General features: G+C 40.9%; 1 protein-coding gene and 1 long non-coding RNA gene across 2 annotated transcripts in view; both read left to right on the plus strand.

Annotated features, from left to right (window-relative positions):
• The window catches only part of LOC133273736 (uncharacterized), a 589,959-nt gene that overhangs the window by 424,804 nt on the left and 151,271 nt on the right, over window positions 1–13,884 (plus strand). The window lies entirely within an intron of this gene.
• ASTL (astacin like metalloendopeptidase) lies at window positions 403–11,119 on the plus strand. The gene is made up of 13 exons (XM_061462745.1): window positions 403–471; window positions 701–725; window positions 2,935–2,951; window positions 3,722–3,746; window positions 4,557–4,628; window positions 5,629–5,763; window positions 6,388–6,505; window positions 7,219–7,397; window positions 7,523–7,607; window positions 8,009–8,136; window positions 9,137–9,252; window positions 9,683–9,908; window positions 10,901–11,119. The coding sequence occupies exons 1-13, from the start codon at window positions 403–405 to the stop codon at window positions 10,933–10,935; spliced, it is 1,230 nt and encodes a 409-aa protein (XP_061318729.1). The 3' UTR covers window positions 10,936–11,119.

Consider the following 13,884-nt stretch of genomic DNA (forward strand, 5'->3'; position numbering starts at 1 on the left):
CATGCAGAAAAAAGCCACCTACCATCTGAAATCCCAGCAATGCAGTACTCTGGAAAGTTATCTAGGAACAAGGGCTTCCTAGGTGGTATCAGTCAAACTGAGCACTTACAGAAAGATCCTCCAAGAAACAGAGGAAGTGCATGGCGGCACAAGCATGAGGCTGATCCAGCTCTAGAGAGTATGAATGACAGCATGAAGACAAGGGATGCTATAGATCACAGTGACAGCGATAGCACAACACCAGAGATGCCCAGAGGCTAAACCGGCTATTGAGGCTGCAAAAGAAGTTTGCTTCCTGCTAGGATTCCCATTGGCTGGAGCAGGTTTTTCCCCCCTGGCAGAGCAGGTATATCTAGCGGCAGCGCTGCTGAACGGGAGCTGGTGGTCTGTCAGGACTGGAGAATGGATCTGAAGATGTTCCTAGTCTTCACTGCCTTTCTGCTTCACGCTAGCTTGGGCTTCCCTATTCAGGTGAGAGCAGCTCCATGCAGCTGTGCTCCGTCTTCTGACCTGTTCTTCCTTGGAGTGGTGCTATGGAGACCCATTTTGATAAATTTCCTTCAAGAAAAATATAAGTAATATAATGATATATAAAGCAAACGTAATAATTTAGTTCCTTCCTTTGGCCTGATTTTGATGCTGTTGTTGCTGCATTTATGAGCTGTGGGAGAATAATGCCTTTTACCTATTGGTTTTGCAGGAGAACTATGAAAACAGCACAACAAGTAAGTAGGACTTTTACTGTGTTTTAAAGACAACTGTTAATTCTTGACTGTGTATCATACACTTTGTATGTGAGTGGCTTGGCTTTGGAGCATGTGAAAGCATTGACTCAGGCATTTTGAATAAGGCCATGTTTCTTAATCTGTTCTGGGGCTGATTACAGATGTGTTTTCATATGGAAGTGCTTTACACATACTTTGGGGTATGGCTTGTTCAGTTAATTCAGATGGGCTTTCACAGGCTTGAAAATAGCATTTTAGTAAGATATTTGGATATTTTTCCCTTAAGTTGAGTGTTACAAAACGACTGCTACTCATTTGCCTCCTTGCCTACCTGGTGCAGCATTAAGAGAAAGAGAAGTCAGGTGTCAGAGAAATCTTTGCATTGTGCTGGGATAGAAAACAAATAGTACGGGCTTAGCTGGGAAGCTTTTGTCAATTCACAAAATAGAATGGGGTAATTGCAGATCTCCATAGAAGGTCAATGGAAATAAATCTGTAGGTGGATTTTAACTACAGCAGGGAAGGGGGTGATGAGCTGTGAGAGGCAGAGGCCTTGGGAAAATAGAGCACTGACCAGTTTTTCTTTTGAGCTGTCATTTATGGCATGGAAGCAAAGGGGTGTTGTAAAATTACTGCTCAGCATATTTGGAGCTGGCTGAGGGACATGCTTGAGTTCAAAGTAGTCAGTTGCTGGGACTCAGAGTTGCAGCGTGACTGGGACAAATGCATACCATGAGTTTTAACTTATCATTGTTACAGCTTTTTGTGCCTTTTTGAAGCATCTCTCAGTATTTACAGTGCAGGGAAAATGCAAATATATCATTCTGAAGGCTGTACCACACCAGATGTTTATTTGATGAAGGGTGCGGCAGACGCCTTCTGTGATACCTCATCTGAGTTTTAAAAAGGGGTTGCAGGCTTTATGTGCCTAGGAACCTGGAGCCTAATTTCTCTTGACTTTGACTAGTCTATTAATCTACTGCATCTTGAGTGCATGGATTCTGAATCTGGTCAACCAACTCAAAAACATACTTCCCTACTGAAAGTTTTATATGCCGTGGATCTTCCTGGTGGGAACTGAGTGAACTTCTCTATAAAAAACCCCCATCATTACAGTGGTCTCCCACAGTCATGTAACAGACGTGACAATGTAGAAAGACTGAAGCTTTTTTGGCTGAATAAAAGCAATTCTGTTGCAGGTTCTACATAGATTCTGAGTAGGAGGAAGTCCACTCAGCACTTTTGGTCAATAACAACTATGAAAAGGGAAAGATGCTTCAAGGTGTGACAGAGCTTGGTACATCTGTTGAAACTATGTGTTCAGAAAGATAAGGAACATGGGTAGGCTTAGAAATAAGAACTATTTGCCTAAGTGTTCTTTTGTCAGTGTTGGATGGGGGAAAAAACAACAAAAAAGGCTTTATATTTTGACAAAGAAAACTGCAATTAGTGGCAAACTGGAGGAGATTGCCAGACAGGTTTGGGGCACATTCATCATACTTAAGAACAGGTCAAACAAACTGTGGACAGGAATAACAGTTTCTGCCTTAGGGAAAGCAGACAAAGAATGACTCCTGGAGGTCCTTGCAATTTCTAAACTTTTACAACATTCTAACAATGAAGATTCTCCTCATAAACCAGATCAGATTTTCACTTCCATGCCTGTATCTAAAAACTGACTTCTGATATAAATCAAAAGATGTTACACTAGAAAGAAATTTCAGGACTCAGAATGATTCCAAGCTGCTGCCAGGTACATACTGAAGCTGAGATTATTTGCCTCATTGCTAAATTATAGCCTTCATCCCATGTTATAACTTTCCTCTTTGACACTGTGGAACCAGACAGGATTGTTGAGCTGGTTAGCCTGCTCCTCTTGCAGTGCAGTCTAGGGCTGCAGAGCATATTTTGGTCCCTGGTTTCTTTTGTCACTTTTCACACTGATAAAATGCTTTGCTGATTCCTCAATGGAACATGACCAGGTTTCTGTCCCTTAGCAAGATATACTAGGAATTTTCATGGCTCTTTGTCTAAACATCAGTTTCTGTGTCCATGTACCAGTTAATGCGCCCCATTCACCTCCATGCAAGGGGAATTGCCAAAGGCATTCCCATGGCTGAGGAGGCCTGAGCTATTGAGCACTGTGAAGTTGCATTCAGAATCTAATTCACTTCTTTTGTTTGTCTCTTTTCTTCCTTGCTTTTTGCAGCAACAGAACCTACTGAGGTAAGGACAGCTAAATGAGCTCTTTTAATTACTTTGGGGTTCAGCATTGTGGAAAGTGAGCTCAAGACTCATATACTCCACTCATATGTTCATCTGTGCAGGAAATACTTTTCCAGTCAACACTGCAACAGAGTGAGCGGTTTCCATCCCTATTCCATTTGTTGCTCCACAATGCCCAGATACTTTCCACATTCCAGGATGCTTTTGCCTTCTAGAGAAGGGTCATAGAGAAAAGCCAAACTCCCTTTTTATTTATACAAGGCAAGAGAAGTATGGCAATCTGCTTTGCTACAGACATGACCCCCACAGCTGGGTACCAGCCCCACAGTTCCCTAGAAGCAGTGTGTACCACGGCCTTTCACCACTGTATGGTGAGGTGATACTGGGAGGATCTGAAACTTACTGCACAAGCCAACTTGTGTTTCCCAAGTCTCCTTGGGAACATCATCTAGTGGGAGATGACCCTGCCTGTGGCAGGGGGTTAGAATTAGATGATCTTCAAGGTCCCTTCCAAACCAAACCATTCTGTGATTTTATGAGTCTATGATTCCCTTTATAATATCCATATTTGCCAAGATATCAAAGAGGAATATCTACCACAACATGGTACTTCTTTACAAATGATGCAGTATATAAAAGCTCAGTACCGCACTGGTGGAAGATAGTTTCAGTGGTTGCCTACACCCTTGTGATCTTTGCATGTTCTCTTATTTAATATTTTTGTTTTATAATGTAAAGTGAGAAATAACACTAATGCATCATTGTTGCAGGTTACTACACAAGAGGATATATATGGTATGTATTACTCTACCTAAATATAAGTATTTGATAGGAGATACTGATTGTTATTTACCCAAATCCTGCAGACAATAACATGTGCTTAACACAAATTAATCTTAAGGAAGAAATTGTAAATGAATGCACTCACCATATTTCATGCAAAGCAGGGTCTTTTGGTTTTGGCCAATCTCTTGGCCTTACTAAAAACCTCAGCTGTAATTTCTACTGAAAATAGCTCTGCTTAGATAATGCCTTGGCTTAAGTCATTTCCAAAGGTTAGAGAAAGCACAGAGGCCATGTGCTTGTGCTTTTATTGATGTCAAGACTTACTGCATAATGCTCAGTGTTGGCTTGGCTTATACTTGTCCCTGATGCTTAGCCGTGGACATCAGTCAACCCCATGGAACAACAATACATTTTAATTTCATTGGTTTCAAGGGTTTTTCAAGAGGTCAGCATGACCAGCAGCAAGCAGCAGGACTCCTTCCATCCTTTTTGCCCTTGGTGTTTTATGCTGGGGGGTTGAGTGTGAACTGTGCATGCAGAAGGAAAACTGTGCTGTTGGGGAGAGAGGGGAAGATTGAAAGAGAATGGGGTTGGGGGCTGGATTAATGCCAAAATAGCCACAGGTGAAGGTTCACAAGACTGTACCATTGGGCAAATAGCTACACGACTGAATCCCATGCCAGTCCCTTAATAGGTTTTGCATCCATCACTGTAATCAAGACCCAGTCTAAGAAAGCTCCTGGAAAATCACCATGCTAAAAATCAGGATTTGCATTTTCCATAGAAATGAGAAAATGATCCTCTTGTATTTCTGTGCAGAATCTCCATCACCTACAGAGTCTGACACTGAGGAAGAAGTTATTTTTAACAGAATTCTGAAAATTAACAAAGGTAATACCACCAAATCCCTGCTTATAATGGGTGTCTCTACTGCTTTTTTCTTGGGTGACGTGGGAGGTACAAGTCTTACCACAATCTGTGCAAGTATTTTTCCCATCTTGCACACCATCATGTAAGAGATGCCCAGAGTCAGGCCACTGTGTGGTCTGCTGAAGCCCCATGGCATCCTGAATCTATAGTGTCAATATGAAGATGATATCAGGTATGGAGCCAACAGAACTATGCAGACAGCTTCTTCAGCTTTAGCTCTCCACATCTTTGTCATTCTTTGGCCATAAAAAGAGAACTTGTATATTTGGATGATTTATTATTTAACTGCTTTTTTCTTGAATGCATGCATCACTTTCATTCAGTCATTGTATGGCTTTATAGTACAGACTCCTAGATAAGCTATAGTCAGTTCCATGCTCCCTGCTCCAGACTTCCTCTCCCTTGATTCTTCCAAACTTTCCCCTTTCTATTAGCTTGTCTTTCTCACATTTTCTCCTTCAGCAGTTATTTAAGAAGCTTTACTACTGTCTAGAAATGGACACCAAACCGTCCTACAGTTTTCTCTGGACAACACTCAATTCTCTTTTCGGTTTGCTTGCTTTCTTGGGTTTCCTTATTGACATCTCTCGTTTTTCCCCAGCATCCTTCCTGGGGAGATTTTTGATGCCATTCATTCAGTGTCACATGATAGATGATGATATAGTACCAAAGTACAACATCCCTCTCACTATTGCAACTGTGTTTGGTCATTTCCTGTCTTGCCTTAACCCCATCCAAGAGAGCTGGAGCTTCCCACCTCTTCTCTTAGATGAGGACACAGCAGCAAAAGTAGGGATGCATTTGAAGGCCATCAATAGTCCATTTCTCATGCTAGCCAGGAGAAGATGCTTAGGGAAAAATACAAAAGGAGGATGAGTAGAGTAACCCTTTTCCAAGGATACTTAGTAGATGTCCAGCAATCTGTGGCTCAGGAATTTCCACCCATCCTCTCTCACAACAGACAGCTCTCAGTACTTGCAAGAAGGTGACATAGCTCCACGAAGGAGTCGCAGTGCCATCAACTGTCGCCATTGCAATTGGCCGCAGTCCAGCGATGGGATTGTTCGTGTGCCCTACGTCTTGGATCCTACTTACGGTGGGTGTAAATTTCTATTATTATTTTTACTGGATTTTATTCAATAAGCTTCAGGTAGAAACCTACTTCCAGTGGCCTCACAAATAGTTGATTAAATCAGTTCTAAGGATTCACTTGTACTGTTCAAGCACAGAAAAATTGTAAATTACAAAGACCTCAACAGGAAAAAGAAAAAGAGATCAAATATCCTCAAGAAGTTTGCCTCCATAATGTTTTGGGACTGGTCTCTTGGAGACAAGAAAGATCATCCCTTCTAATGGTACTTGCCAGAATACCTGCCTTTATAAGTCCCATGACTATTGCAGTATGGCTTCAATAGCCTATTTTTTATCAGCAAAAGAGCTTTCTATAACTGTCTCCAAGTGTCTAATCAGAAGATCATAGAATAGAATAGAATCATAGAATAGTTAGGGTTGGAAAGGACCTTAAGATACATCACAATTACTACTAAAACTTAAAAGGAGTAGTTGAGAAAAAAAGGGCCCCACCTGAATCTATTTCAACATTTTTGGATAAAGAGGATAATGCAGGGCTATTAATAGCTTAAATGAAATTAATTACTGAATAAATTAATTATTAGTCCTTGTGTGTTCCCCACCCCCCAATTAACCCTTTCTTCTCCAGAGGAGAGCCACATAAATGGGATTCATGATGCCATGGCAGAATTTGAAGCACTGACTTGTATTAAATTTGTGAAGCGTAAGACAGAGCGTGACTACCTCAGCATTAAATCTGCTGATGGGTAAGTTGAATTAACAAATTATGCTACATTGTTTTTCAGTTCTTCACCACACTTATTCCATGTGACCTTAGAGAGGAAAGAGGAATGGATCTCCTCGCATACCTTGCTAGTGCAAGGACTTGGCGGTTGTATCAGGAACTCAACAAAGACACTGAAGTGATGCAGATCATGGGAAAGCACCATTAAGGTGGAAAGAATAACAAGCTCATGTTTTCTATGTGGTATAATGCACTCTTAGCACCACATTAACACGTTACTGGAGGTCTTATTTGGACAGGCAAAAACCAATTTCAACTTATGAAATAAACAGTTCTCTGAATCACACAGTTGGCTGTCAAGGTGAGAATTAAAGCTTATGAGAGAATTGTTTAACATCCATTAGCTTTAAAGCGCTATTCATCTTCACTCCAGTTTTCATACAGTGTTCAGTGTTTTGGAAAAACAGCTGTTACTTCTAGGGTCTTAAAGACTCTGTGCACAGAAAGTCAGAATGTAGGAGCCTCCATGCTAATGAATGTCTTCCAGGATGTTTCAGTAATGATCACACTGTTGTTTCCTACATCATGGTCAGGTTTGCCCCTCTGTAGACTATCACAGTGGACAGGAAGGAATCCTTCCACTCCCACAAGACATGTCTGAAGCAAGATTCTCTGTTCTGTTCCATTTTCTGCCTGACAATAAAGTCTTCTGTTGGTGTTTCATGCTTCTCTCAGCTGCTGGTCCAACTATGGGAGAGTAGGAGGTGGACAGACCGTCTCTGTGATGAAAGGAGGCTGCATGTGGAAAGGAATAATTCAGCATGAACTGGACCATGCTCTGGGCTTTTTGCATGAACATTCTCGAAGTGACAGGGATAAACATGTAAAGATCATGTGGGAGTACATCAGTCCAGGCAAGTACTTTTGAACTCTTCGATGTAGAAAGTGGTGTAATACATCCTACCATTCCCAGCTCTTCCTTCCTCCTTGAAGGAAGTAGATAGGGAGCATAGACTAAGTATAATATTATATATTCCAGCTGACAGACCAGACTTCAAGAAGTTTGAAAACTCGAATAACCTGGGTCTTCCATATGATTATTCCTCAGTAATGCACTATGGCCCGTAAGTAGCAGCATGGCATTGCTTTTGTTGGAACTTAAATCTTACATTAGGATTAGTTTCTACAATAACTCTTTCCTAACTACCAGTTTCCCCATTTCTCCTTCTGAGACAAACACTGTGAAGCAGTTCAGACAAGCCCCTCTTTAAGATCATCTTATTCACCCCACTCTTTAGCTTTCCATTAATCAGCCATTCACAGCTGAGCTTGGGAACAAAGGAGGACATCTTGAGATTGACTCTGCTTACTGCTGGTCATGTTAATCAAACCTATTTGAACGGCACTGCTAGTCACAACAACATGAGCACCATTCTTGTTCTGCCTCCCAAACATTCCATTAAATCCTGAAAGAAGTAATTGTACCTAAAGAACATTTTTTTTTATGGTTTTGTTTTTTTTTCAGATATACATTCACTAATACCACTGGGAAAGCAACTATTGTACCAATTCCTGATGAATCAGTCCATATTGGACAAAGGCAGGGACTAAGCAACTTGGACGTGGCCAAAATCAACAAACTTTACAATTGCAGTAAGTGTCTCGGAGCCATCCTTTCATTGTTTACTCAGACCTATTTGGGCACACTGCAGAGACAGCAGTTTCTCATTAAAGAATGTGAGACTACTCACCTAAATTCATAGTACCCATCAAGGTTGTGCCGGGAGAGAATGCCAAGGTGAAGCTAGAGGCACATCGTGATTAGTGGGAAGATGCTTTCTGCTTCTAAATTAAATCAGACACATTCACTATATCGGCATAAGGGGCCTAATTACATACCACATTGTAGCTTCACTGGAGTAATTTGCTTTCTTACAGCTCAAGAGACAACTATAAATCCCATAAAGAACCAGACATCTCTGTTCCTCATTGCAGTTTGCATTTAAGACCTGAACCAAACCAGAACAGTTATAGGCTTCTCTGAAATGGAAGCTTCATGAACCCTTATCCAGTTTTCAAATGTTTAAGCTGTCATTCTATATTTGCATGTATTTTTAACTCTTTATTTTTAACCTCTGTTAGAAGATATTCTCCCATACAGAGAAATTTATTTAGTCAAAGGGAAAAAACATGATTACTAAAATATTACCCCTTGCACAGAGGAAAGCTCAAGACCTCCTCCTAAGCATAGAGTTTAAGCATTGCAAAGACATCATATTTGCACTTGACTCTTCTAACATCACTTGACTTTCCCATCTCAGTGGGAAATAACATCACCAACTGCAGTGAGTTGAAACCTCTCACATTTTTTATAGAGGTGCAGAGAGATCCCGTGCTAAATTATAGAGTAATCAATAAAAGCTGATGCTTTTTCTAAGCACTACTTTATTTTCCATTTTGACGTAGATGCTTATGTATCATGTGAAAATTAGGACAATATGATTCTTCATTTTAATCAGGACCTACCAGTACTCTGAAATGAATACTGGGAGATCAGAAAATCGAGACCAATCCATTCTGAAGAGATTTTAATTGCAAATGAATGGAAGTTTCTGCAAGCCTGGTGCTGAAGCAAATGGTGTTTCTTTCTCAGGTCGCTGCAGCACTATTCTTGATGCAGCATCTGGGTCACTGAGATCTGCCAACCACCCAAGAAATTACTCAGATAACACCAACTGTGTCTGGCTCATCCGAACCCGATCCAGAAAGGTAATCACAGGTTAACAGTGATCTTGGAATATGCATGAACTTAATTCTTTATGATAAGCATTTTGCACTTTGTCTGCATGCCAGTTGCCAGATTAAGATCTTTTCCATGAGAGAGTTTTCAGCCTAGTCTCTACTTCTTGTCCTTAAGCCAGGTATGGGCAAAGACAACTGCAGAGTTGTGATTTTGAAAAACTTCCATATGCTGGGCTTCAGGTTTGAAAAATCAAGAGAAAGCAGTCTGAGCATGGGAGCATTCAGTCACAGGCCTGTTAGATCTGAACCCTGCAACTTCAGGGAATGAGTGTTAAGGCTGGGTAAGCAATTCCCATTTGGGCTTGGCTACAGCTTAGATTCTGTCTGTTTTATAGGATATTCCATGAAAGAAGTTACAAACTTGTATAATAAAGGCTGGTTTTCTCTTCCCTTCCAGATTTCATTGCACTTTCAAGCCTTTGAGCTGCAGACAACCAGAGGATGTCAGGGTGATTATGTTAAAGTTTATGATGGATCCAGCAAATCTTCTGCACTTCTAATGGACAAGACCTGTGGATCAAAGTTACCCAATGATGTAACTGCTTCTGGTAATCTCATGCTCGTAGAGTTCGTCACCGATGGTGCTGGTACAGCTTCTGGTTTTGAAGCCACCTTTACTTCTGGTAGGTCTGAGAACAAGGAGAGTGAAAAAAGAAAACCAGTCTGTGTCAATGAGCCTTCCTCTTCACAGAGGAAAAGCATTGTGTGAGGAACTGGTCTTTACAAAAGCCATTACTTTCTACCTTGCCTTTGATATAATGGATCGGTCTTACATTGGTACCATTTAATTCATTCAGGCAGACGGGGTCCATGCTCAGGACCAGTGGGGTTAGCTAGGTGATGTACGGTTCACTTTGCTTCTCAGATACATTGCCATTCCAAAGCATGTGCCATTAAAGATAACATCAATTTAATGTTAATGCTAGTGTTACTAGCACAGTAGAAAGAGAATAAATCATGATGAATTATTTAAATATATTGTTCCTTTGAGAAAAAGATGCAGTTTTTAATCTCACATTTCAGAGGGCAAGACAGATCTATGAAGAACCAGGTCACCCAGCCCCATGACAAGAAAAGGGGCAGTATTTCCATGGTCAGGACCCCCCAAATATATCTGCCTGAAACACTTTTTCTTCAGTTCCATTTAATTAAGAACTAAGGCCATGACTATACAATTAAGTTACCACAGGCTTCAAGTTAGCATGTATCAGCTGGAATAAAGAAAAACCTGCGTGCATGTCTATAGCCTACAGCAACTGCACAGTAGTGCAGCTTGCATTAGTATGGAAGAAAGCTCAGCTCCATTGTATGACCTTGTATTTTGCCATGGGATAAGAAGACAGAGTTTGCATAAATCCACTGAAATGTTTAAAGAAACTTACCCACATACCCAAATCAAACAGCAATTTTGCATTGTCTCTATGTAGTATCTATTCCTCTCCATTGTAGCTATGGAAGGAAATAAGAAAACTCCCCATGCCACTTTGATGTGTCAACACCTATAAACCAATCCTAGCTGTCAAATAAAATGTGATTTAATATTCATATATTTCAGAGATACTATGGTTTGTTCAGAGAGCTCTGAAAGCTAAATATTCTTTCATTTCAATTACAGTGAGGATCCAAGGAAAACGCAGCATCCACGACTGACTTCGTGAAGAACTTATTCTGTGAATATTGAAATTATGTATTTCCTCCTTTGCTCTTATCCTGGCTTGGATCAGTATGAAATTTAATTCTATTAAGAATCGAAGTTTTCATCTTCCTGAGAAAGTTTATTCCCCAAGCCATATAGATGTATGAATTCTATACATCCGGCGTGCTCCTCTTTTTGTCTGCACTGTTAAGTTATTACCTCTTTCTATTTAACAATTAAATAAAAAGCTTCATAATAAAAAAAGTTTCCATTTCTATTTTTCAAGAGTCCCTTCCAGCCGTACACACGATCAGTGTGCTCTTACTTCTTAGCCCCCTTCATTCAGCCACAGGGATGACAACGTCACCATAGGTTTAGTTAGTGGGCTGAAGAGATAAGCTGCATGCTTTACAAATTCAGTTTATGATCTTCACAGTCTTGAGCATGAAAAGGTCTTAGATAAAGAGCCTTTCCGCAGCCTAACATGCAAGCTTCCAATAATGACATTTAACAACCAGGTTATACCCTTAAATCACAGGAAAGATGGACAAGACAAAATCATTGCCGGTAAAGGACAGGTCCTTCCCATTGCAGTTTTCCTTGTACAGTTGGGTAGGCAGGGGACAGTTGAGGGTACCTTTTATCCACAAGCACTTTTAGCCAGCAGATACATTAAGCCTACGACACGACAAGAGGTACTAGATAATGCTGCCGGAGTTCATGCACATCTTCAGTTCTTCAGGCAAGGAGCTAAAGAAGATTTGTCAGGCAAAAAAAAGCTGAACTCTCCTCTTCTGATCTCATAAGGAGAACAGAGATCTGCAAGAATGGCTGAGCTCCTGGAGAGTTCATCTCACAGCCTTTACCTGCAATCACACTTTTAAAATGACATCCTCTGGACCAAGACAAGCCTGTAAGGGAGCTGAGAACAAAATAGGCTGCTATTTTCCTCTTGTAACATAGACAGAGAGTTAAACACGGCTAACCTGGGTATTTAACACGTGTATGTTTAGGTCTGAAAAAAACAAATACTTTTCCTGTTCTTGCTCTGTAACACTAGGAACCTTGGAATTCCTCTCATGGAGATACATTTCTAGAAAAGAGCAGTGGGAAGTGAATTTGAATCTCAGAGTAAAAATTATACAACAAAGACAAATTATTAATTTATTTTCTTTCATTAAAGGAGGCACCAAAAAGATGTAATTTGCAAGAATTCACTCAAAGCCGTGTCTGTATTCATACTGTTTGATGAAGAATCAGTCACTTCTTGGTGGTGGAGAAACTTTAATACCACTGAAGATTGCTTCATTATCCACAGTGGCTATGCAAATACCTCTGAACACAGTGATTTTGAGTCTGTTTTAGAAGTTCTTCAGACACTGCAAGAAGGGTTCAGTGTCTGCTACGCTTCTCTAGTTACTCTCAGCAGTCAAGTGTCGCTCATCAACACATCTTAAAAGGATTAGTCTTTTTGAAATGTTGTTAAAAATGCAGTTCTAGATAAATACATTTGACAGTTGTGATTCCTGAGCCCCGCAAAGCAAAGTGGAATAAGTAATAGTGCAAAGCCAGAATCTACTGGTGGATCAGTGAGGACCTAGCCTTTTTGATGTGGAGAGGAATTTGAAGTGGAATTAAGGTGTTCCATAGGGTGATAAAAAGGCTGTTTCATGTGATTTAGGTTCTTATGCTTGAAGGAGGGTTGGTGATTTCAGTAGATGAGCTTTGTGGAAAAGAGCTCTGAAATACCGTTGGCAAAGACTGAGAATTTGATAAAGCTGTGATCATCTGCGTGTTGCTAAAAGAATTAAGAGGTTTTCTTTTTAAGGGAAATTAAAGTTTTTCTTTTTAAGGGAAATTAAATTTTTTCTTTTTAAGGGAAATTAAAGTTATGTCTGTTAGGCAAAACTAAACCCAGTGGATGATAAGACCCTGCAGTTTCCCCTTCTCATCTCAATAGAATAAGATCCATTTCACTGCCAAGAGGCTGCCAGCAGAGTCCATGTCTGCATGGGGGTGGTCTGATCCCTGTTGCATAGGGCAGAGGAGAAGCTGGTCAAAGACTGAGCAGAGGTTCAATCTGAGCATGTGACCATTCACTTGCCCCAGGCAACTCTCCACAGATACCATAATGCTGTGAGCAGCCCAGGGCAGTCACTGATTCCACCTAGCCTGTGTTCCTAACCATCCAGGCAGCCTGTCCATGTCTAGAAATGCTTTCTAGCTTAAGGAGTTTAGCATCTTCTTGCTCTGATAATAAACATCCCCTACCACAATTTCAACCTGAGTGTAGAAGCCAGCCTGCTCAGCAGGATCATGTCTTCACCTATTGCCCTATAGCACAAGTATAACCTCTCCCTTGTGTATGTGGGGATTTCTCTCAAGCTCTAGGGACATGCATTAGGCTACAGACAGGGCAGCAGAACTACCAGTGAGTGTCTTGGCCTAGGAACAGCTTCATTAAATACTACTGAGTGGTCAAGTTGTGGTTCCAAGCACTCACTGTCAGACACACACACAGAACCATGTCTGCATCCTCTCCCTCATCCTTGGTTATCTCCAGAAGAAGCATCAGATAATGCAGCAAAATCATCTCCAGATACTCCATCTTGGTGGAAAAAATGTTTGCTGGGCAACGGAGTACTTCAATAGTGCTGTAAATCACATCTGGGATTGTCCCAAACCCATATCCATGTGTTTGCACAATCTCCTCTGGGACAGGAGTGGGCATCTCTCAAGAAGCCTTAGTCTGGAAGCTACTACAGCAGGACAGAACACCAAGCATATTATGAGACTACCCTGCAGGTTTCTGGGGTGCTGTCCTAGAGGGGTGAAGCTGGGACTTCTTCTGGTCCTGGAGCAAATCCACTTTGGCATATAGAAACCTTCATATATACAAAGCCTCTTTGGCATATGGAAAGCTTCACATACACAACGCCTCCCACACATGTGGCAGAACATCA

Source organism: Pezoporus flaviventris, unplaced genomic scaffold (assembly GCF_033815535.1).
Source record: "Pezoporus flaviventris isolate CSIRO_AGI_PZ_B2104156 unplaced genomic scaffold, CSIRO_AGI_Pfla_v1 ptg000035l, whole genome shotgun sequence".
NCBI classification, from domain to species: Eukaryota; Metazoa; Chordata; class Aves; order Psittaciformes; family Psittacidae; genus Pezoporus; species Pezoporus flaviventris.

Coding starts and splice junctions, on each gene's coding strand:
- ASTL (XM_061462745.1), top strand. CDS start 403: ATGGATCTGAAGATGTTCCTAGTCTTCACTGCCTTTCTGCTTCACGCT. Junction 472..700: donor GCTTGGGCTTCCCTATTCAG/GTGAGAGCAGCT, acceptor TTGGTTTTGCAG/GAGAACTATGAAAACAGCAC. Junction 6,506..7,218: donor AGCATTAAATCTGCTGATGG/GTAAGTTGAATT, acceptor TGCTTCTCTCAG/CTGCTGGTCCAACTATGGGA.